The 24,321-nt window shown below is 40.0% G+C and overlaps 1 protein-coding gene across 6 annotated transcripts in view; it reads right to left on the bottom strand.

Annotated features, from left to right (window-relative positions):
• Window positions 1-410: 410 nt before the first annotated feature.
• The window catches only part of LTBP1 (latent transforming growth factor beta binding protein 1), a 417,473-nt gene continuing 393,562 nt past the window's right edge, over window positions 411-24,321 (bottom strand). For all 6 annotated transcript variants that reach the window (XM_024732194.1, XM_024732185.1, XM_024732205.1 and 3 more), the window contains 3 exons: window positions 8,975-9,097; window positions 2,563-2,712; window positions 411-1,408 (listed from right to left, as the gene is read on the bottom strand). In XM_024732194.1, the coding sequence (XP_024587962.1) occupies window positions 1,227-1,408; window positions 2,563-2,712; window positions 8,975-9,097 (455 nt within the window). In that variant the 3' untranslated portion in view covers window positions 411-1,226. The remainder of the gene's footprint in view (window positions 1,409-2,562; window positions 2,713-8,974; window positions 9,098-24,321) is intronic.

Below are 24,321 nucleotides of genomic sequence, written 5' to 3'. Positions count from 1 at the left end.
ATTTATTTATTTTTAATTCTGGAGGCTAGAAGTTCAAGATCGAGGTATTATAGAATTTTCTTCTTAGGCCTCTCTCCTTGGTTTGTAGATGGCTGTCGGCCCCCTGTGCCTTCCCAGGATCTTCCTGTTTATGTCCTAATTTCATATAAGAGCACCAGTCCTACTAGATTAGGGCCCACCCTGGTGACCTTCTTCAACCTTAATTAGCTCATCTAAAAATACAGTCATAGTCTGAGGTACTGAGGGGACATGACTCAACATGAATTCCAGGGACACAATTCCACCCATAACAGTATCTAACAAATGTAATAATTAACCTGTAAAAGACTCTACATTCATAGAAGACCATTGATAGAGTGGGGTGGTCAGGAACAACTTGTGTGCACATGGTCATTGACATTACTCGGATGTAGAAATTTTCTAAAAAAATGGTGATTTATTTTGCTTTAACATACAATGGTAAATATATTGGGATCATCAAGTTTTAAAATTTGCTGGTCCTGCTTTACACATTATAACAGTAATGTAAGCTCATTAGTTCTTCCATTTGTAGGAAAGGGATCCAATGAACACCTACCAGCAGCTTGGCTAAAAATGGACATTAAAATCAGATACCACATTGTAAATATAAAGTACTTTTCTCCACCGCATTGTAATATAAAGTACTTTTCTCCAAAAGTTTTGAAACAATCACTGCCTGCTCCACAGGACAATTTGGATTTTAAAAATGTTCCAGACCAGGAATAAGCATAACCCTGTGTAAGAATACTTATAATAGTTTAAACAATATTTTATCAAAGGCTTTTGCACTTGACATTTGAAAGAAACAGTAGCCAAGGAACTGCATAACCAAAAAATGAAAATTATATAAAATATTTCCACCACTATTTAAATGCCAGATTTAATCAAGCAATAGTAAAAAATATCAAAACAAAAAACATAATAATACAACCTTCTGTTTAAAATAATAGCACTGTTCTGCCTCTTTTCCACTGAATTTTACATATGAACAGACTATATATACTGTTTTTTCAGAGAAATGTCCATTTGGTCTGTCACACAAGTCAGGCTCACACTGAATCCTTTCGCTTCTGAGGATATACAATTCCATGATGTTTCCATATTTCCAACATTCTGGGTCAAGTGAAATGTCTGAAGTATAATACATTTCTCTTTCTCCTTTACACAGTGCAGAGTATACAGGCTTAGGTTATGTAGCTTCACTTTTACTCCAGGTCACTGTCTTTTTCTAAATCCAAGGCAGTATTCAATGGAGTGCAGTAGTTTGGCTTGTCGGAAGGTACAAAGCCGGGCAGACACACACACTTATAGGAACCTTCGGTGTTGATACACTTGGCATTCTTGCAGAGAGACATCCGGTTGTTCAACTCATCACATTCGTTGACATCTGCAATAAGCCAAACCACGCAGGTTAGCAAGCTTCAACATTGCTCCGGGAGGAAATGCAATCTACACCCTACCTGAGGCATCCGGCCTGAACACAGCCTGGCTGTTCTGTGCTCTCCCCCCAGTAAACTGCAGTCTTTCCCATTATTGTCTTTCAATTACATGCAAGAGAAATACTACTTTCTAGATCTTAAAAAGGTGATTATCCAGGAGGTTCTAGAATTTCTTTCCCTGTTTGTTATTTAACACAACAGGGACCATTTTGTCAGCTTGACTTTTTATAGACAAACCTTAAGAAAGCTGGAACAACCATCCTACTTCTAAATTCCTCTCTGCACATGCCGAAGAACTGTTAGGTTGTCAAGAGAAATAAAGAGAGCCTCTGAGCAGCCTCTCTAAAGGTTTAAGTTACTTTCTTAGATTTCTTTCCACAGGAAAGAAAGGCTCTATGCACTTGAAACACCTTTAATAACCCAGGTTACCTTTTTTTTTAGACGTACCTCAGATTGAGACTAACAAAATTGAAGTGGGGAAACTACACGACGGAGCAAAACGGCCACAAAAATAGAGGAAAAAAATGCTACAAGTCAAGGGTCATTTAGCAAGGAGGCCAACGGGCTCAGGAACACAGCCTCAATCACACGGTAAGGATAAACATATTTTTACTGTTCTCTTAAAAGTAAGAGGGAAGGCAAAGTGAGAGTTATGAAAAGAACTTTCTCTAAAATGGAAGTTGTATTTTCTTTTTCATCTATATTCCCCTCTTGCTGGTGTCAGGTATTCAGGGAAAACATTTGCTGCAGAGTCAAAAGCTCAATTTAAAAGAGTCAAACTAATTACCCCAAACTTTCTGGCCTTTCCTCCACAGGTATGTACCATTTATATGAACTCTTAAATATCAACTTTTAAAAAATTTGTGGTAAAATATATGGAACATAAAATTGACCATTTTTTTAACCATTTTTGAGCGGAGAGTCCAGTGGCATTAAGTACCTTCACATTTTTGTGTAATCGTCACCACTGTCCATCTCTAGAGCTTTTCTCATCTTCCCAAACTGAAACTCTGCAAATCTTAAAGGTACTAGATTGTCTGAGGTCCAGCCAAAGGGCATTCAGGAAAAGGTTAATTTCCCAACAAATACATATGATTCTTACCAACACAGGTCATCTTGGCCATATCCAAGTGATACCCATCAAAGCAATCGCAGGTGTAACCTTCCTGCACCCTGACACAGCGCCCGTTTTCACAGCCGTTGAGGATGCCACATTCTTCAGCCTGTAACTCCTCAAAGCTATTTAAAAAACCTGGAAGGGAAAGGACAGGAGGCAAGTTACAAATTTTCAACCTCTTACACCGTTTTTGAAAATGACATGAGGTTAAGATTATGGTTCATCATACATACGTATTTCCAATTCCTTAAAGATAGCATTAAAATTTAAGTGTACACGATATTAAGCAAACTATTACCAACCTTGTGTAGGTTGTACAGATTAGCCCCACATCTTGAATTCTGATGTTCTACACTAAAATCACATAAAACGATAACAGCAAGTAGGGTATTTTTTTGCCCTTAATTATTAAAATTTTTTGTCTAAGATTTTAAATTTCCTGAGTTCTCAGTGGGGTAAATGTCAGAACATCTTTCAGGATAGAACCGATGGAACTCACTATGAGAGTAGACATTTGCTAAGATGCACAAGCATTGGAGGCAGTGCTCTTTCATGGGGAGTTCCCAGGAGTGGAGAAAAGCCAGGCTGGCCTTGCCATGTGAGGTCTGTTTGCTCTGGCTTTGGAATGAGCCTTACAAAAGGGCTCTTGGGGGATCAAAGGATAAAGGCAGTAAAAGGGACTCACAACATCCTGATAAACGAGAAATACGTCATATTTCTGTTTAGAAAACCAAAATTCTTTTAAAGAAACAAGGAAGCTCTTGTTTGGCTCTTTTTTTTTAAGATATCTTTAAACTGATTCAGAGCTAGAGTTTAGTAGTACAAAAACAATGTAGCCAGGCATCAAGAATATTTTCCTCTGTTTCTAGAAAGTTGTAAATATAAATCCACAGTGACCCAAACACACTGTTGATGTGGGGGGGGGGGGTCTCATCCTCTCCCCCACCTTCTGAAGGCACCATGTATTTGCTTTTTTTTTTTTTATAAATTTGCTTTTGGATGTGTTGGGTCTTCATTGCTGTGCAAGGTTTTCTGTAGTTGCAGCGAGTGTGGGCTACTCTTCGTTGCAGTGTGTGGGCTTCTCATTGCAGTGGCTTCTCTCATTGCAGAGCACGGGCTCTAGCACAGGCTTCAGCAGTTGTGGCTCACGGGCTCTAGAGCACAGGCTCAGTCATTGTGGTGCACAGGCTTAGTTGCTCCGCAGCATGTGGGATCTTCCTGGACCAGGGCTCGAACCTGTGTCCCCTGCATTCGCAGGCAGATTCTTAACCACTGCACCACCAGGGAAGCCCCACGTATTAGCTTTTAAGGGGAAAAAAAAATCAACCTAGGGTCAGAAGTCTACATCTGGCCTTTGAAGTAATTCTCAGGTCGAACTGCAGGGGGCAGCAAAATATCATTTCTCATGCAGGGCTGTAAGGTCTAACAATGATTTTAAAAATTAAGTAATACATCTAAAAAGGAAAAAAAATACGACTGGGCATCAAGACTGTCAGCAGATCCTGAAGCCAGTTTGAGAAATATTGACAAGAAAGTCAACCTATGGAAATATTTCAAAGTCCAGGTAACACAGCAAAGTCCATTTTAACTAGTAAAATTATGTTTATTATAGAAGTTAAAACATGAAATTAAAATTTGAAACTCCTACACACGCATTAATCAGACTCCCCAAAATACTTCTACAGGACTCTAAAACAACAGCAGTCAGCAAACGACAGCCCGTGCTCTAAAGTGAGCCTGCTACCTATTTTTATAAATGAAGTTTACTGGAACACAGCCTCACCTATTTGCTAATATCTGTCTGTGGCTGCTTTCCTGATTCCAGAGCACAGTTGAGTAGCTGCAAAAGAGACTATATAGCCTCCAAAGCCTACAAATTTTACTATCTGGCCAGTTATAGAAAAAGTTGATCTCTGCTCTAGAAAATTCCAGTTTTAGAAATACTGCTCTAACTAAAGGTGACGCCAGTCATTAGCCCAACTTTCAGCAGAGAGGCACAAGATGATGAATAATAAAGGTGGTGTGATTCAGCCTCTCTTTTACTATCTTACCTCATACGATTTTATGTCTTCAGTAGGGCCAGAGAGCCTTTGATCCTGGTCTAGGAAGGAGGAGCTATTTCTCTGCAACTTGTAAGAAATTTAAAGGCCGTTACATAGTCAAAGCTGGGGGTCTTCGAACTGCATCTGCAACTTCCTATGTTGCTAAACAGGAAATTGACCTGATACCAACATGCTTATTTCTTAACATTTGTAGTGAATTTTAAAAGTTTTAAAGCAATGACAGCTTAAAAAAAAACTACATAAGCCAGAACATTTCAACATTAAAATTCCTGGCATCTGAACTATAGTGCATTAGAGGCTGTACACACAAGCCATGGGATCGTGTCAGAGTTACATGTAGATTTACCCTGGTATTTTGGATTTATGGGGCAGGCAAACTGTACTTTCTTGCAACTTTAATATTTCTTCTCCCTTTTTTTTTTAAAGTAAATGTTTACTGACCTATAAATATATACACAGAAGTGTAGAAATCATAAGTGCACAGGCTTATAGCTGTCAATGTATTTAAGCACATTTCTTGAAGTAGTGCATGATTATTTGTGGTTGATTAAAAGAAAACCTAAGGCAGGGGTCCCCAACCCCTGGGCTACGGACCGGTACTGGTCCATGGCCTGTTAGGAACTGGGCCGCACAGCAGGAGGTGAGCAGTGGGCAAGTGAGTGAAGCTTCATCTGCTGCTCCCCATTGCTCGCATTACTGCCTGAGCTCCACCTCCTGTTAGCATTATGGTGAGTTGTATAATTATTTCATTATTATTTCATTATATATTACAATGTAATAATAAAGTACACAATGAATGTAATGAGCTTGAATCATCCTGCAACCCCCACCCCCCCATGTGTGGAAAAATTGTCTTCCACAAAACCAGTCCCTGGTGCCAAAAAGGTTGGGGACCGCTGATCTAAGGTGTTAGGATAGTGGTTACCCTGAGGGGGTGGCTGGGAAAAGGGAACCAGGGGTCCTTCTGGATGCTGGCAATGCTCTAGATCCACTCAGGTCTAGAAGACCCAACCCAGCTGATTTAATAGAATGCTGTTTTCATGTAAATTTTAAAGCAGTTTTAATTTGGCTGGAGGATCAATATACTGCATACTTTAAAAAACAAAAGGAGGGAAGGGAAAGAGGAAAACACTCTTTGGCTCAGAACTGAAGTAGCTCCAGAGGCAGCCACAAAGTTTGTGTTGCTCCTCAGGACCCAGGTCACAGCTAGTTTGCTTTGTGCACAGGTGAAAGGTCCCAAAGAAAGAACAGCATTGCTGTATTTTATAATTTCAGCAGTGTCTCCAAAGTCCTAACCCCAACTACCTGGTCTGCAGGGATTCTGTCTTGAAAATCTGGAGCAGCTTCACTTGCTGCAATGAGGCACCCTCTGCAGGATGTGGAACAGGTACCTGGACTCCACTGCTCTAGTCCCATTCTTGAAGGCAGACAACCCATTATCTACTGATATTTCAATTTGTACCATCCCATTTTTCAGACTTCACATAATTAGTCTGTATTTGAAAGCTCTGATCTCTCCCACAGACATATTTAGCTTGTGTGGCTTCCTTATCCAGGACACTCTGGTTGTACATTTAGGCATTTACTTTCTAAATGGGAACAGGATTCACACATACACGCTCCACCTCCCATTTGAAAAGTCTGCTCACAAATCCAGGAAAAGCGTCACACATCATTTCTTACTTAATAAACCCCCTCACAAGTGAATTCTAAAGATTAATCTCTGACCAGGAGAGCAATCATTTTATCTCCCATTCTAAGAGAATGGACTTGAGGACATGGGGAGGGGGAAGGATAAGCTGGGATGAAGCAAGAGAGAGGCATTGACATATATACACTACCAAATGTAAGTAGATAGCTAGTGGGAAGCAGCTGCATAGCACAGGATGATCAGCTCAGTGCTTTGTGACCACCTAGAGGGGTGGGATAGGGAGGGTGGGAGGGAGACGCAAGAGGGAAGAGATATGGGGGATATATGTATACGTATAGCTGATTCACTTTCTTATACAGCAGAAACTAACGACATTGTAAAGCAACTACAATAAAGATGTTTAAAAAAAAGATCAACTCAGTACAGTTAATATTTACCATTTCCTTGTATGAAAAAAGACTACAATATAATAACCAAGCTATCAAGAAAACTGACCCTTAAATTAGGCCACCATTTCATGGGTAAAAAAATGATTTTGTCATGGAAATTGTAAGATTTTTCTTTAAAGAAAATAAACGTCCCAAAGCAATCTACAGCTTCAATGCAATCCCTATCAAATTACCAATGGCATTTTTTTACAGAACTAGAACAAAAAATCTTAAAATTTGTATGGAGACACAAAAGACCCCAAATAGCCAAAGCAGTCTTGAGGGAAAAAAGCAGAGCTGGAGGAATCAGACTCCCTGACTTTGGACTATACTACACGGCTACAGTAATCAAGACAATATGGTGGTACTGGCTCAAAAACAAATATAGATCAATGGAACAAGATAGAAAGCCCAGAGATAAACCCACGCACCTATGGTCAGCTAATCTATGACAAAGGAGGCAAGGATATACAAGACAGTCTCTTCAATAAGTGGTGCTGGGAAAACTGGACAGCTACATGTAAAAGAATGAAATTAGAACACTCCCAACACCATACACAAAAATAAACTCAAAATGGATTCGCGACCTAAATGTAAGACCAGATGCTATAAAACTCTTAGAGGAAAACATAGGAAGAACATTCTTTAACATAAATCACAGCAAGATATTTTTTGATCCACTTCCTAGAGTAATGGAAATAAAAACAAAAATAAACAAATGGGACCTAATGAAACTTCAAAGCTTTTACACAGCAAAGGAAACCATAAGACAAAAAGACAACCCTCAGAATGGGAGAAAATATCTGCAAACGAAGCAACGGACAAAGGATTAATCTCCAAAATATATAAACAGCTAATGCAGCTCAATATTAAACAAACAACCCAATCCAAAAATAGGCAGAAGAGCTAAATAGACATTTCTCCAAAGACACACAGATGGCTAAGCAGCACATGAAAAGCTGCTCAACATCACTAATCATTAGAGAAATGCAAATCAAAACTACAATGAGATATCATCTCACACCAGTCAGAATGGCCATCATCAAAATATCTAGAAACAATAAATGCTGGAGAGGGTGTGGAGAAAAGGGAACCCTCTTGCACTGGTGGTGGGAATGTAAATTGATACAGCCACTATGGAGAACAGTATGGAGGTTCCTTAAAAAACTAAAAATAGAATTACCATATGATCCAGCAATCCCACTACTCGGCATATACCCAGAGAAAACCATAATTCAAAAAGACACATGCACCCCAATGTTCACTGCAGCACTATTTACAATAGCCAGGTCATGGAAGCAACCTAAATGCCCACCGACAGACAAACGGATAAAGAAAATGTGGTACATATATACAATGGAATATTACTCAGCTATAAAAAGGAACGAAATTGGGTCATTTGTTGAGACGTGGATGGATCTAGAGACTGTCATACAGAGTGAAGTAAGTCAGAAAGAGAAAAATATTGTATATTAACGCATATATTTGGAACATAGAAAAACGGTACAGATGAACTGGTTTGCAGGGCAGAAACAGAGACACAGATGTAGAGAACAAATGTATGGACACCAAGGGGGGAAAGCGGTGGGGGTGGTGGTGTGATGCATGGGAGATTGGGATTGACATGTATACACTGATGTGTGTAAAATTGATGACTAATAAGAACCTGCTGTATAAAAAAATAAATAGGGCCTCCCTGGTGGCACAGTGGGTGGGAATCTGCCTGCCAATGCAGGGGACACGGGTTCGATCACTGGCCCATGGAAGATTCCCACATGCCGCGGAGCAACTAAGCCCATGTTCCACAACTACTGAGCCTGCACTCTAGAGCCCGTGCTCTGCAGCAGGAGAGGCCACGAGAATGAGAAGCCCGTGCACCAGTCGCTGCAACTAGAGAAAGCCTGTGCACAGAACAAAGACCCAACACAGCCAAAAATAAAAACAAATAAATAAATTTATAAAAGTAAATAAAATTCAAAAAAAAAATAAATAAAAGAAAATAAACGTAATAGCATTCCCACCAGTGAGACTCATAATCTGATCTGGTGGTTCTCAAACTTGAGTGTATGTAAGGCTTACTCAGAGGGCTGGTAAAGCCGATTGGTGGGTCTCACCCCAGTATCTGATTCAGCAGGTCTACAGCATAGCTCGCAAATTTGCATTTCTTACAAGCTTTCAGGGACTACATTTTGAGAACCACTGACTAAACTTCAGAACCACAATTTAGTTCCAAAGTAACTAAAAATGTTGCTTACGGTCCTGAATGAAGTAGGGATCAGCTTCGGGAGCGTACTGTTCACTGAAGTCGACCAAGGCATCCTGTCCATATGGCTGCCGGCGTCCCGTGACAGGGATGTTACACAGCTGGGCATAGTCATCTAAGAAGGAAATGACAATGAACGTGACACACCGTCGCTGTTTGCTCACACCTGGATGCACCCAGTCACCGCGTGCCCCATCTCCCACACACACCCCTGATCCTGAAACATCTCAATATTCTTTATGGGTGCTCTATTCATCCACATACAATTCATGCTGTACAGCATAATTAAGATTCTGAATAGCAGACCCAACACAGTAGCTGAACAGTTGGTAGAATGTGTCCCAGGAGAGTAAAGGACTGAGAAAATGAGCCATCGGAGACTGCTTCAAGCCTTTTGGAAGAATGGCTTTATCTGAACCCATCAGGTGTTTTCATCAAAACATTTAAAGCGTATAAAGTAGTCATTCATACAGAGATACACTTTTCCACTCAATAGAGAGAGAGAAAAAAAAATGCATCTCTGGTGATCCAAAAACGAGACACAACCAAATGAAGATGCAACTAAATACCATTTGAATTTAGTACCTACTATTATACTTCTCTACTCAAGACCTGGTCCCTTACGAATAACATTATAGCAGTGATGATGATGATCTCATCATAACAGTAATAGTGACATAATGGTACTAGTAATAATAGCTAAGAGTTGTATAACGTTTGCTCTGTGCCAGATACTGTTTTAAGCACTTAATACACATTAATTCACTAAACTCTTTACACCACCCGATGAAAAGCTACTATTATCTCCATTTTACCAATGGGAAATAGAAGCATGGAGTGGCTAAATGACAACTGGTATGAGGCAGCACCATACTTGAACTCAGTCATGCAGCTGAAGGGTGTACACTTAACATGCTTCCTCTCCTACATCTACCTTGCTCCTTTGTAATTCTTGTCTCTGCCTCTTCTGCACCTCAGCTAAATTCATCTGCAGTTACCACTTCTTGAGGCCACGTTCCCATTCCCACGGCCATCTGACTTAACTCCCCCTTTAGTCCTCCTCACAGGACCCACCTATAGCACATGGGATCTTGGTTCTCCACATGTTCAGCGATGATTGTGCTTTCAGTGCATTTCACGGCCTCAGGCTCTTACCGGTACTTTGGAGCAGAGTTATTTAGAAGGTCTAGAGAGGAAAGCTTTAGAAGAGATATCTTCATGCTCCAAACGCACATTTTATAGAAAATATACTGCCCGAGGATTCATCTAGCAGTTGGTGAAAATTCTGGGGCTACCTAGACTTCAACATCTCTGCCGGAACTGGGAGCTGCAGGTCAGCCGGCCCCAGGACTGGCTGGACACTCAGGGCAGCCACACCAGGCAGCAGCCACACTTGTCTGGACCACAGATTGAAGGAGTTTTCCTCTATTTTAGTTCCTTCTGTAACCAAACTAAAGAAAAGCACTGAGGCAAGTGTGTGAACTCTCAAGGCTTTCTTCCATCACCCTCCTCTTAAAGGAGTCAAAGGTGTGTGTGAGGTATGTGTGTGTGCGCGCATGTATGTACGTGCACACACCCGCACATTCTCCCCTAAAGTGCAGAACGGGAGCGTAAAAGCAGAAAAGACCCTGAACCCCTAGACAGGGTAGGATCATGGTTGCCCCTTCCTAAAATTCTTCTTGTGGGAAGCATTCCAGGAATGGCGCACACCCCCATCCCAGCCATCCCCGAGCACTTCCTCACGAAACCATTTCATGAGAAATATTAATTTCATTAAGGAAGTAGCTAAACCTGGAAAAAGACCGTTGACGCACAAAAATAAAGCTTCAAACAAAGAGAACACAAATGGTTGTCAGTTCTGCTTCAGGTCTGAAAGAGAAGAATTAAGGATTTCCCTGCAAAGGCAAGATCGCAAAAATGTTTACAAGTTTCACACACTGAGGTCATTTTCTCTCATGACTTTTTATATATATTTGTTGTACATCTGAAAGGGAGACAACATTTTGTATCCAGGCAACAGTTGTGATCAAGAGTGGATATTAAAAAAAATTAATTCATGCTCTTATTTTGCAAACCTAAGTCCAGAGATGGCTGAGCAGTATATGCTCCTCTTCAGCATCTCGCTCTCAAGTCCCGGGCCCGTGGCTTTTCCCCTAGACCACGCCTCTTCCACCAGGAAATGACCTGGTCTCCACCCTCCAAGCTCTCACCGTCTAACATCACAAAAGGAAGGGATCAAATGGGAGGGGAGTGGAGGAGGAATGGACTTCTGTTCCTGTGTGATGTTTAGGAACAGCTTCCTAGAAAAGGAACACTTGACCTGAAACTAAGTAGATGAGAAGGATTTACTTAATAGAAGATATTTGGGATTCTAAAAAGAGTTTACCCAAAGGCATCACAGAAGCAAACTGTAAGCTGTGTTTGGGGACTACCAAGTAGTTACTAAGAAAGGCTCTGGACGTGACCCAGGCCGTAAAGGGAAGCAGAGGAGAGTAATGGGCGGGGGACCCTCTGCGGTTTGCTGCATCTTCCTTCCCCTCCCTTCATCCCTGGACATGCATTTTTCTCAAGTTTCTAGAGCTTACTGTCCTTTGCTGCTTCACTTTATCTAATACGTTACCAATCCAAACGTCAAGATTTTTGGTCAGTTATCAAAACATCATTTCTATATTGAATGTACTCTCTTTTGTATTTGAAGATGTGCTACGGTCCCATCAACACCAAGACATGCATTTTGAGTTATTTTTCTGGGAGCATGATGGGTCTATCCTAATCCATCCATGCTGCCTCTCCCATTGCACACATCTGCTCTCATTCTTGGCCAGGGTCAAGGGTGAATGAGCACGGGGTAATGAAAAGAACATGGGCTTCGGAGGCAGAAGCCGGGGCTCAAGTCCTGACTGTACCACTTACTTTCCAGCTTAGCAACTGTGGGCAAGCCTCAGTTTTCACATCTGTCACATGGGGATAATTCCTGTTTGCCTCTCTGTTACTGGTGTATTAAAAAATGAGATGATGTTATGGAACTGTTCATAAATTTTGAAGCACCAAGGAAATGGAGGTTACAATTTTTTTTAAGGTAAAATCACTCACGTCCCTGCTGAACACCTGGAAATAAATGAGGATTTGCAAAGACGGTATCAGAATGATTGATATAACATAGTGTTAGCAAAACTTTAAACGTAGTTGTCAATGGGCAAAGACCTGTACAATAAATTAAGAGCAATGAAAGCACAGTCTCCAGATGTTTTTAGATATTGTTTCAAGATTTGAAATTTTTAAATAGATGGAGGAAAACTCCAACTCAGTAAACAGAGAAAGATGTCTTCATCTCAAAAATTATTGACTGCCTGGGCAAATTTAATCACTTGATCAGACAGTGATAAGGTATCAGCAACAACACATTATAACACTAGATCAACGAAACTCAAAATACAGGGGGAAAAACTGATGTTCAGCAGTTGTTAGTATATGCTCGACCCCTTTAGAAACGCCTTGAGTAGCCAGTAGGTTCCTCATCATCTTTTAAGGCAACAACTGGAATATCGTGGAGTTTTCTAGTGAATCCTGGGTAAGGCGTCTCCTCCAGGATCTGGGCACATGCACCTTTCTAACATGTGCTGGATCTCTGAGCATCCCAAGCCACACCAGAGCTCACTGAGCTTGGCGGCGCTTGGCCCTGGTTATCCCTAGGGCTGGGTCACGGCTATAGTCCAGCTGGGGAGGCAGTGAGTTGTGGCTGGCTGAGGCTGTGGAGCTGGGAATAGCAGATCCCTGAACTGTTGCCACAGCTCCTGATGGCGGCCCATGAGAATCTCGTGGCTGCCCTTCATCCAGCTCAACATGTCGAGATGAACACATTTTTTGTCCCTAGAGTTTTTTTTCCTTCTGCAAGACACTCCTTACTTAAGCAAGTTGACAACAATTAAGCACCTAGTTGTCTGGGGCTTGGTGCAAAGGAAGAGCTCTGCTTAGCAGGGCTTGTACTTTGTGAGGCAAATGCCATTTCTGGGACAAAATGTGTCCGTCCAGGATCTAGCCAAATATGAATGTGAAATGAATAGGAAGTAGAAATATTCACACCTCAAAGTCCCCCCATTCATTGCACTCCTCACCTCTGCAGGCACAAATGCTAAGCTCTTGATCAAAGCTATGAAAGCCACACATGGGATGGTGTGGGCTGCCATCACTTACGTGGTCTAAACAAGATCCAGGCCATGGATTACGCTCAGTTCCCTGGCATGGCAGATTCACATGACAGATGGTACTGCTTTGATTTTAATACTAAATTGAAAAAAAAGTTTAAAAATTGCCCCTCCTGGAGCCAAGAGGTCTGGGGCCCCCGCTGTCAGCAGCAATGGGAAGCACATTATCATATCCTGGCAGGAAATCTCCTTCCTTATGACAGACACATCTGTAGGGCTGGTCTGGACAGTCACACGTCACAATGCCAATCAGGCATGTGAGGAAACTGGGAGGTGAAGTCTGACTGAGGCAGATTAAATTCAGCTGCTTTTAGAAATGATGAAGAGGCTGCGTTTTGTTCTCCACACATCAGGGATGAAAAGCTAATGCTCTAAAGTTTGAAGTGCATGATTTTCCAAAAAAGGAGAAGGACCAATTCATATGCATAAGGAAAAATGGGTCATATTTTACTGACACTTCTAGATCAGGTGTTTTTCCTACAGGCCTCCACATGTACTATTAATTGATGATGGTGTTTGGAAAACATACACACCAGGAAATGGAGGACGGAGACAGGGAGAACGGAACGAATATTTACCTGAGCGCGTGCTGAGCCAGTAGTATAATTGACACTTTTCTTTGAAATTAGCGAAAGCTATGGAATTAGAAAAATGTTGACCATTTACAGAACATACCATCCAGTACTGATGACAGAAGAAGGAACGTAAGAGAGAGGATTCTACTGCTGATGCCACACCCTGTGGAACTGGACATGTGTTTAGGTGTCTGCCTGCTTATGCTTATTCTCAGAGAGTACACTCTTATCCACAGTGCCTGGTGAGCAGGCAGTAAACCTGCTTTCCTGATGTTAAAACTTGCTGAGCTGTGAGAGAAAATTAGGTATCTGAAAAAGCAGCAGTCCCCAACCTTTGTGGCACCAGGGACAGGTTTCGTGGAAGACAATTTTTCCACGGACTGGGGGGAGGTTCAGGTGGTGATGCGAGCGACGGGGAGCGGCAGATGAAGCTTCGCTCGCTCATCCGCTGCTCGCCTCCTGCTGTGCGGCCCGGTACCAGTCCGCGGCCTGGGGGTTGGGGACCCCTGCTAAAAAGAGAAGCACCCAGAGTCAAAAGACCGGGGTTCTAGTCCTACTGCTTCCATCATCGGATGAATGGATAAAGAAGATGTGGCACGTATATACCGTGGAATATTACTCAGCCATAAAAAGAAAGGAAATTGAGTTATTTGTAGTGAGGTGGATGGACCTAGAGTCTGTCATACAGAGTGAAGTAAGTGAGAAAGAGAAAAACAAACACCATATGCTAATACATATATATGGAATCTAAAAAAAAAAATGGTCATGGAGAACCTAGGGGCAAGATGGGAATAAAGACACAGACCTACTAGAGAATGGACTTGAGGATACGGGGAGGGGGAAGGGTAAGCTGGGACAAAGTGAGAGAGTGGTATGGACATATATACACTACCAAACGTAAAATAGATAGCTAGTGGGAAGCAGCCGCATAGCACAGGGAGATCAGCTTGGTGCTTTGTGACCACCTAGAGGGGTGGGATAGGGAGGGGTGGGGAGACACAGGAGGGAAGAGATACAGGGACATATGTATATGTATAACTGCTTCACTTTGTTATAAAGCAGAAACTAACACACCACTGTAAAGCAATTATACTCCAATAAAGGTGTAAAAATAAAAATAAAAAGAGAAGCACCCAGAGTCAAAAGCCCGGGGTTCTAGTCCTACTGCTTCCTACCCTTCGGACTAGATACCTTCCTTTGAGCTCTGTCTGTTCAACAGGATTATGGTACTGTGCCTTAGCAGCATTAAAGGCAGTGCATTGCTCCATTCAGTGATCGACTCACTCATCCAACCAGAGGCTGAGAATATTACAGGCAGTGTGGAGTTTGGGAGAGAGAGAGAGGAAGGATAAAATGACAGTACACTGACATGTGCAATAGTGCTTGAAGAAGAGGTAATGCCTAGAGTCAGCCAGGAAGAGCTGGGGAAGCCTTCACTTTGGAGATGAGCATCTACAGGAAGGGGGTCAGCCAGGTGAAGCAGAGGAGGGAAGGTAACTCAGAGTCATAGGCATATATAATAGATAAGAAAGTCTTAGGGAAATGAAAGGACCACATAAATGCTGCCTACTACCGATCCCTGCTAAAGAACAATCGAAAAAAGGAAAGTTAGCGAACATGCACTATTAAGCTCCTGTGTGCTAGGCGCTGTGTACCTTTGCACACACTTTTCCCCTTAAATCTCAGAATCCTATGAAATAACTGTAATTAGCTCCTTTCGTTTCTGATAAGGAAGCCAAGGTTTATAGCATAACTGTCCTAGCTTAGTTGAAGGATTGACTCTGTTGGTCTATCTGCAAAACCATGCTCTTTCAATTCCACAGCTGCCCTTCTGAAACCCTTAGAAGAAAATTATTAAGTACATTCCCTAGACTGTAAGTATCAGGTAAGTACTTAGTTCAGCAATAAGCATTTCTGACTAAAATTCCAGGGAGAGTAATAACCGTGAATGCTGGTGAGCTCAGCCCCACCAGGGTCAGCTTTATCATTAGCAGGATTTATATTTATTGAATTTGCTTAATTTATTAGGTGGAAGAGATCAAATTGCTTAATGTTCAATTAAATTGTACTTGTCGAGGAGAGGGAAGTAATGAAGTCTAGTCTCGGCAGGGTTTACATTCTGTGGGACGCCTGTAAATGTTAATGCTCTAAGGAAACTCACAGGCTGTAGGCCAATCAAGTTCCCTCACCTCCAACCTTCACCTAATGCTGCCCCTTCCAAGTTCAGTCACTCCCAGCATTTTCCATCACACTGCTGTTTACGTAGCCAGACTATAACCGGAGAGAGAGATTTGTTGGGTGTGAATGCCAAAACAATGGAGGTTCCATTTAGAAATCCATTTCTAAAACCTGGATTCAAAATTTATAGACTTGTAACAGCATTAAATTATGCCACACATAAAAACCTTAAAATAATGATTGATAACATGAATTTCTCAGGAAGGACTGCATGAAAGGTCTCCCCCATTTCTAAGTAAACAGGGCTTTAGAAATAAAACATTAAGTCTTGCATTCAGGCAATCTCAGAGGAAATTAGGAATGAAGTAACTTCTAATATTCGATAAGAGACAAGACTGGACAATGCAATGAACAGGCAAATAGGAGGAAAGTTCAACATGTTAATTTTCTAAGCTGACCTACTTCATATTTTTCCAACTGGAAGGACAGATAAACTGTTTCATTTCCTGCTTTCCTACTCATTAAGTACTACTCTGAAGTGACAATCTGAGAAGTCAACAATTAGGTAAAATAGATATTATATGGAAGGAATACATTTTGTTTTTTCTATTATGTTTTTTGCATTACTCAAGTAAGAATTATTTTAAAATTTGAGCTACACATGTGCTTAAGATTAAAGAGAATGTTGTACAACATACGGAACATATACTAAATGCCACTGAATTATTCACTATAAAATGCTTAACTTTGTCATGTGAATTTAACCCCAATTAAAAAACAAGTCAAGAGAAACAAAAAAACGTATTCTTTAAAGTCTGGTATTCATCTAACATTTCTACTTTTAATTGGTAAAATGAGAAAACAAGACTAGTTGATCTCTAAGGTCCTTTCTAGCTTACATATTCTACAATTCTAAGCAGACATTTTTACTATTAGGCTGCAAAATATTGGGAAGACAATCTGTCACTGAAACTTGTGGGCTATAATATGAGATAATCACCGCCAGATGGCGCTATTGTCTTCAGGTGATGCTCACATGGGTGTTCCCAGACGACTGACAATCGTGGAATTGAATGCACTGTAAGTAATCATGGACAGTCTAACCTCATTCATTTTCCTGCTGAGGAAACGGAGGTCCAGGGAAATTTAATGATATTTCAAAGGTCAAGTCAGGTTAAATTTTCAAAATATTGTTTTCTTTTAATAAAACTAAATTATTAAAATCTAAGGGTAAAAATAATTGTATCTTAAGTTTTGAAGCTGTTCAAAACTCTCGATGAATATTCAGAAGTATAGACCCCAAGTTTATTAAATAAAGATGTACTACTGGATCATCATTTGAAAAGCAAGTTCTAGGTAATTAATGCAATATTAAAGTACTGCTAAACATAATTAATAGATTATTCATAAATATGTATCCCATTTAATTATAGGAAATAAGCTAAAGCTGCAAAGCAAAACTGAACTGTTTTAAGATCTGTAACTCTGTTTTATGATTTGCTCATATATTGCTATTTATCTTAATCTGAAGTAACTCCCTTCTTACCTTCCCCTCCGGATCTATTCAGAATCAGATACAGTCCTAGTAACTCCTCCCTCTGGCAATGACTTATTTGGCTACCTTGGTAGGCACTGAAAGATTATGGTGTGAATGGTAACTTCTAGGGTTGAACAGTGCACAACCAACACAACTGTTCATAACAGCTCTGCTTGCCACTGAGACTTGAAGCTCAGAAGGAAGCATAAAAGAAGGCCTTGTTGTGCCTGGAAGCCTTCCAATGAGCTAATCTTTTGTAATTTGCTTCTTAAGACACTGGCTACTGATGTTGAGCAAAATAATTATCATCCTAGTTTCTGCTCCCTGCAGATTTATGCCAACACGCTTCCTAAGCACTTCCTAGATGCATTCCTCACAGTCATAAGAGGTACAATCTGTCTGCTGCATGAAGGGAGAGGAGATAAAATTTCCCTCACCCTTCCTCTGCCAGGCATGCCTGCTCTAGCCATGAGGTCAGCATATAAAAGACATGGGCAGCCAGTGGCTTTTTTCCAGCCATAGTTGTCTTACAAAGTCAATTAGGAAAAGGTCAAAATAAATACAACATTATTTGATTTCAAAACCTCAAACACAGAACAGGGCTTTAAGCAATCACATACAGTGATATTTTTCATAGTCCCACTCAGCACAGTTCATTTTCTTAGAGTACATTTCAACTATCAATGAAGAGAAAAAAATCCTATCAGCAAAATTTCTTTAAAATACATGAAAGTAAAATTTCCACTAAAAAGAAAATCAACAACAAAAAGGCATTTCTAGAAAATCGAATGCCTAGTCATAATGTCTGATTTCAAGGTAGAAAGTTTAAACTGCTAAAAATTTGATTGCTTGTTAGTGAAAAATAAAAGTGCTGCTTTTTGTGATCTGATGGTTCATTTTACAGCATATCTTAATTTCTCTACTTTGGCTTTACATTAGAAAGATTCTAATAGATAGGTATGATTATAATAATAATGCAAGTTATTTTCCAGTCAGAATATTTTCAATAACAGAGCATGGCCAAATACCTTCTTAGCACTTCAATGTAGTATAGCTATTAAGAAAATAAGCCTTGAATAAAATTGATACCCCAACCCCGAATAGCCAAAGCAATCTTGAGAAAGAAAAAATCTAACACACCATTGTAAAGCAATTATACTCCAATAAAGATGTAATTAAAAAAACTTATTTCCAACAGCAACAAAAGTAAAAATAAAATTGATACCCCAAAGTCCAAATCGTACACAAACTAAAATTTCAGAAGTGTTCTTATCACCAACTTTCCATCAAATTCCCCTCACATTTAGCTGTTCTATAATAGTTGTTGAGGCCACTGAGACAGCTTCAACCAGCGTGCTGGTCCTTCCCAGCTGGCATCCCAAACCCTCGCTGACTCACACCAACTCCAGGGAATTGGGTTTGGGAACTGCAGCCCAGTTCCAGGACACTCCTCCCAAGTTCTGTCACCAACAGCTTAGCAGGAAATGGAGTAAGTTTTCCCCTTTATGAGAGTTTTTTAAATTTCCCTTTTTAGCTTTCCTTACCCTGAGACAAATCATGTTTCCTAATATGACTGCAATATGATCATAACCTGAACATGGCTTACTTGCCTATTGCTTTCTCTTCCTTTAAAGCACCTGCCCCAAACAATGTTGTTCTAAGAATCCACATTTGGCTTCATTTCTAGTGTTCTTCCTCTCACGCAGTCCCTCTTTTTGTGCCTGGCCTTTGTATCATTCATTCCTGTTTATTCACTCCCTTCCACAAGTCCAATATCTCTTTCCTGGTTTTCCCTGACCTGCCATAAAAGCCCTGTCCAGCCGGGGGTCCTGATTGAGTGTTCAGGATCCCACCTCCTCCCTGCCCTTTTCCAGTGTATATCTAGGGAAGGAGAAGAACGACATTTCACTCCCAACTGAAAATAAAGACCTTTGCTTACGTGTGTGTTTGTACAGGATGGTAGTGGGAGCTGGAGAAGCTCTACAAATATTTTCTTTAACTGGTTCTCAACCTTTTTTTCAATCCCAGTTGTGATGGCTAATATCATGTGTCAACTAGGTTAGGCCACGGAGTGCCCAGATGAAGTTGGTCAAACATTATTTTGGGCGTTTCTGGATGGGGTTAACATTTACATTGGTGGATCTGAGTAAATCAAATTACCCTCCATAATGTGAGTGGGCCTCCTTCAATGGGTTGATGGCTTGATTACAACAGAAAGACTGGCCCTCCTATGAGAAAGAGAATTCCACTGCCCACTGCCCAACTGCCTTTGGACTTCAGACTTCATCTACAAAACTGGCTCTTTCTGGCTGATGGCTTTTGACCTGGAACCTCGGCTTTCTTTGGGCCTCCACAACATCAGGCCACCCTAGAGATTTTGAATTTACCAGCTTCTATAATCACATGAGCCAATGCCTTAAAATGAATCAGTGACTCAATCGAACCCTGAATATTGCCCCAAACCTTCTTTACTGGGTCAGGGGAAGTTTGTCATTTGTGTGGTAGAGAATTTCAATTAAGGTGAACGCATACCTTTAGCAGAAGGTACCTGATTCTTGAGGGGAGTTATGTGTAGTTAGAGAAAAGCTTTTATTAATTTTATCTGCCCTATTATTCCCTTGAGAGTCACTGCAATGGAAGGTATTGCTTATAAAAACAGTACACATTAGGAACACGTGGGGTCCCCTGTTAACATGGAAACGATAGAATGTGCTCTGCATGTCACACATGGCTACTTAGACTCACACTGTGCGTATACACATCCCATGTCCTGGTCTTAATTCTCTAATAACTGGCAATCACAGTCATGAATTTTTCTACCCAGTAACCTTAGCTGGCCTAAGATGATAATTCTGCTACACAGATAATGACATACATTAAGTTTAGAATGTTAATACTTTACTGTGAAAGTTTTAGAGTAAGGGTTTTTTTGTTGTTGTTATTTAATATGTCTATAATGTTTAAGAGAACCATATACTAGATAATCTGATGGGCCTTGTGATTTCAATTTGAAATATCTAGGATTTTATATTACATGAGAACTCACAGAACTCTATTAGGTCAGTAAGTATTTAGATTCATTAGGGAATTCAATTTGTTGCATTTTAAGTTTGATTTATTAGATTGATAAGAGCTGCTTAAATACCTAAGAAGAAAATGCTTATTAGGATTGGAGGCTGCCCTTTCAGGTATATAAAATGCATGAGATAAAATCAAATACATAAAATTTATAAATCAGAGGCCAAAGTGTTAGAGACTTAATTAACAGAGTTTTGATATAGAAATAACTCTCAAGGAAAGTTTAATCTGTTCCTTGAGCTATATAAACATTAATCACAAAATAAAACTTGATCTTATTTTATATAAAAATATTGGACTTATAAACAGAAGGACAAAATGTTTACGTTGAACTTAAATTCTTAGGTAAGTCTAGGTTTTAACATTGATAAATTGGATACACTGAATGTTCATTTAAAACCCAACCCTGAATGGTCTTTTCCAGGCACAAGGCCTCTCTCAGACATTATATAATAACTCACACTGGTAGCCTGGGAGCCTCGAGGGGCACAGAAGCAGCAGGTTCTCTCAGCGGCTGCAGAGATTATCTGGCTCTGCATTAGTCCCCAAACTCTCACCTGCCCCTCATCGTCTTTGACTCTTGCTTACTTTCAAAGAGACTTCTAGCACTGTATAGTGAGGTAACGATGGGGAATAATCATTAGCTCAACTCATATCCTGGAACAAGATTTGATCTATGATCATCGCTAACACCTACGAAGCATTTACTGTATGCCAAGCATCTAACATGTGTTAGCACATTTTTAACCCTCAGACAATCCTTAGGAAGATGTTGCTACTACCATTTTACAAGTGAGGAAACTAACGTAACGATCACATTTAATACCAAGGCTCTATGTGCTTAATTCACTACTAAATTTTATTTTGCAATAAGCCTTTTATAGTGAGAAAAGTACTTTCACCCTTTCCGGAAAAGTAAGGGGTAGCCTTCTAAATAAATACAAAGAATCTTTTCAATAAGAAACAATATAAATTGTTATATTCTCCTTACTTGTCCTTCCATATGGTATCCAATTCAGTCTAGTTCCATGGATACCAAGAATTCTGTCCCAAAGAACTGGACCACTTACCTCTGAGAGTATTCTCTCTGCATATACAGTGTACACATACGGTGGCCACGCAATTTAGGAGGCCTTTTATGTCTTTCCAGTTTGGTTTACATTCTCCACTATAGCTTATTAATAGCTGCACTTGCTTTGATCATAATAATCAGGATCTATGATCACAATGATAAATGCTTTCATACTTAAAGAGTATTAATTACCATAACCTCAAAAGAGTTCTCAACTTCGCATATAGGAAACTGAAGCAACTCGCCCAGTGCAATTGACAGAAGCAGCGCCAAAAGCAGAACGAGATCCCTGGACTGCCCAAACCAAAGGCGGTGACCACTCACTGTGCTTCACATGTAGGATGTTCCAGAGTTATTATTAACATTCTTTGGAAACATAGTTCTTGGAAAAGACTTTAAACTGTGACTGCTGAAAGGCCTTTTGCAACCACTGCCCAACTACAATATTTTTTCAAGTTTAGTCCATGAGTCAAATCCCTGTCTTCCTTCACACCTCCAAGGGTATTATGAAATTTCTTACACTCAGATCTTCGGGAACATGTAAGAGCCATGCACAGACAGGAAAGAAATCACTAGCTTAACTGTTCAAAGACAGATTCCAGATTCTTTCACTCTTGCAAAACCATATGAAAAGACGGGGTAGATAAGTTACTAGGAAGTATTAAAAAAAATAGTGTGTCACGGGAGATGATGAATTTATTACATATCTGTACATTTGAATGAGCAACGTTGAGGAATGAACTTCTAATTTAGCGGTACAACATAATTTTATATCATGTCAGTTCTACAGAATTTTACATTTCCTGTAAATACAGACTGTACGTCTGCTCCAAAATTTATTGCCTAGATGTTGCCTTGTAGGTGGTTCAAGTAAAAAATGAAATGAAGGAATACGTAGATAATTTAACTGAAACTGAAGACAGGCAAACTATAAGTAATTTAGACTGCATTTCAGACACGGTTCTTACTAACTGTACCTTGCATATAATAGTTTACTAAATATGTTGTTATTTGACTTTTTAAAAAATAAGAATTAGACATAAATCTATATTATGATCTATAGGATTCTTTACTGACAGAATTGATTTCAAATTTTTCTTATGCTGTAATGATTATATTTTTCTTCCTGGCACTCAAGTACAAGGATAATCTCTATTCCCACAACCAGAGTTTTCTTATCAAATCTATCTATATATCTATATTTTTGAATTGCTCTGTGAGCAAAACTGAGAGGACTGATGCCTCCACATTTTGATCAACAGCAGTGTTTCACAAAAAATTTTAAGTATTTGCCAATTTCTTTTGTGGCACTTCAGTTTCCTCGGAGATTTTTTTTTTTTAACCCCACTGTGACCTTTCTATGCCTGACCTGCACCTAGTACTTCAGAGGTTAAAACACCTGTGGTGCAGTACACTGTATCAACCAAGAGGTGGCAATCTCTCAACACACTAAGTCTCCCCTCAAAATTTCTTCTACGTTTTAGATCAAGACTTTATCAATTCTTTATGTTCAGTTTGTTCACAATAAGTCTAATTATTTTAATAATTTACTTAACAGAAGTCTAATTATTTTAGCAAGATAACCACAGACACTGGGATCCCTGGGTACTTTAGATTCCAGTGTTCAAATGTGTCTAATTTTCTTTCATTTGCAGGTCAATAGGTTTTTATTTCCATGAGATAATAGCACCCTACATATCTTGTAACCCATAGGTACATTTTTCCAGAAAATTTTGAGTTTATACTTTTAAGAGTAGCAATAAATAAAAACATTAAAAGTTCATTTTATCTATGTGCTAGGCATCACCAACAGTTTAATTCACTGAGGATTACTGACTTGCTTTAATCCATTAATTCATCAAGTATGTATTGTTATCTATTACGGCCACCGTGTGCTCGACTCTGATACAGAGTCTAAGTTGGCTAAGCTTACTGACTGGCTCTAAGGCTGTAGAGTTTCTCTCTAAGCACACAACGCATGAGGAAATTGAAAAAAAATCTCATCTTTAACTTTTCACTTTGTTACTTTTATATTCTAAGTGATACTATTTATCTAAGATGTGCTTTGAGACCTTGGGGAGATAGGGACTGGGGTAACACTAAAGTGATTGATAGCACGGATGCCGAGATTTGAATCTGCCACTTCCTGGTATCTGACCACGGATGGTAATCTTGTGTGTCTCAGTTCCTCTCCCCCCAAAAAGGAGGTAATTATATACTTACCTCATAGGATGGCTTGGAGAATTAAATATCTTAATTGATGGTAAGCCTCTTGAACGGTGCCTGGCATTGTGTTATACACATGTCAGCTACCATCATTTGTTACTCAGGTGGAGACCCAGAAAAACCAAGCTACATAAAACTCGTATTCAATAAACTCCAGATTTGAGGGTTCATGACTTCCTTCTAGCACAGCACTGAAAATTTCCAGAAAGATCAAACAATGACCACCCTTTCTCATTCAAAATATGGACACAGTGCTTTGTCTTTCCTGACTTGGTTTTTCCGAATAGCTTTTTCTCTCAGAGGCTGGCCATGATATCATGATAAAGAACCCAAATTTGATGGTCCTCCCAAAGCAGTTCAGCCACTCCCCCAAACCAAGGGAAAAAAAAAAATTTTAAGAACAGGCAGGATTAGAGGGTATTGAGAGGGGCAGGAGAAGAAGAGGACGCTGGGGCAGGAATAAGAGAA

Source organism: Neophocaena asiaeorientalis, unplaced genomic scaffold, assembly GCF_003031525.2.
Source record: "Neophocaena asiaeorientalis asiaeorientalis breed wild unplaced genomic scaffold, Neophocaena_asiaeorientalis_V1.1 scaffold18, whole genome shotgun sequence".
NCBI classification, from domain to species: domain Eukaryota; kingdom Metazoa; phylum Chordata; class Mammalia; order Artiodactyla; family Phocoenidae; genus Neophocaena; species Neophocaena asiaeorientalis.
Note: the sequence above shows the minus strand (reverse complement) of the source record. Positions and strands in the feature narration are given on the sequence as shown.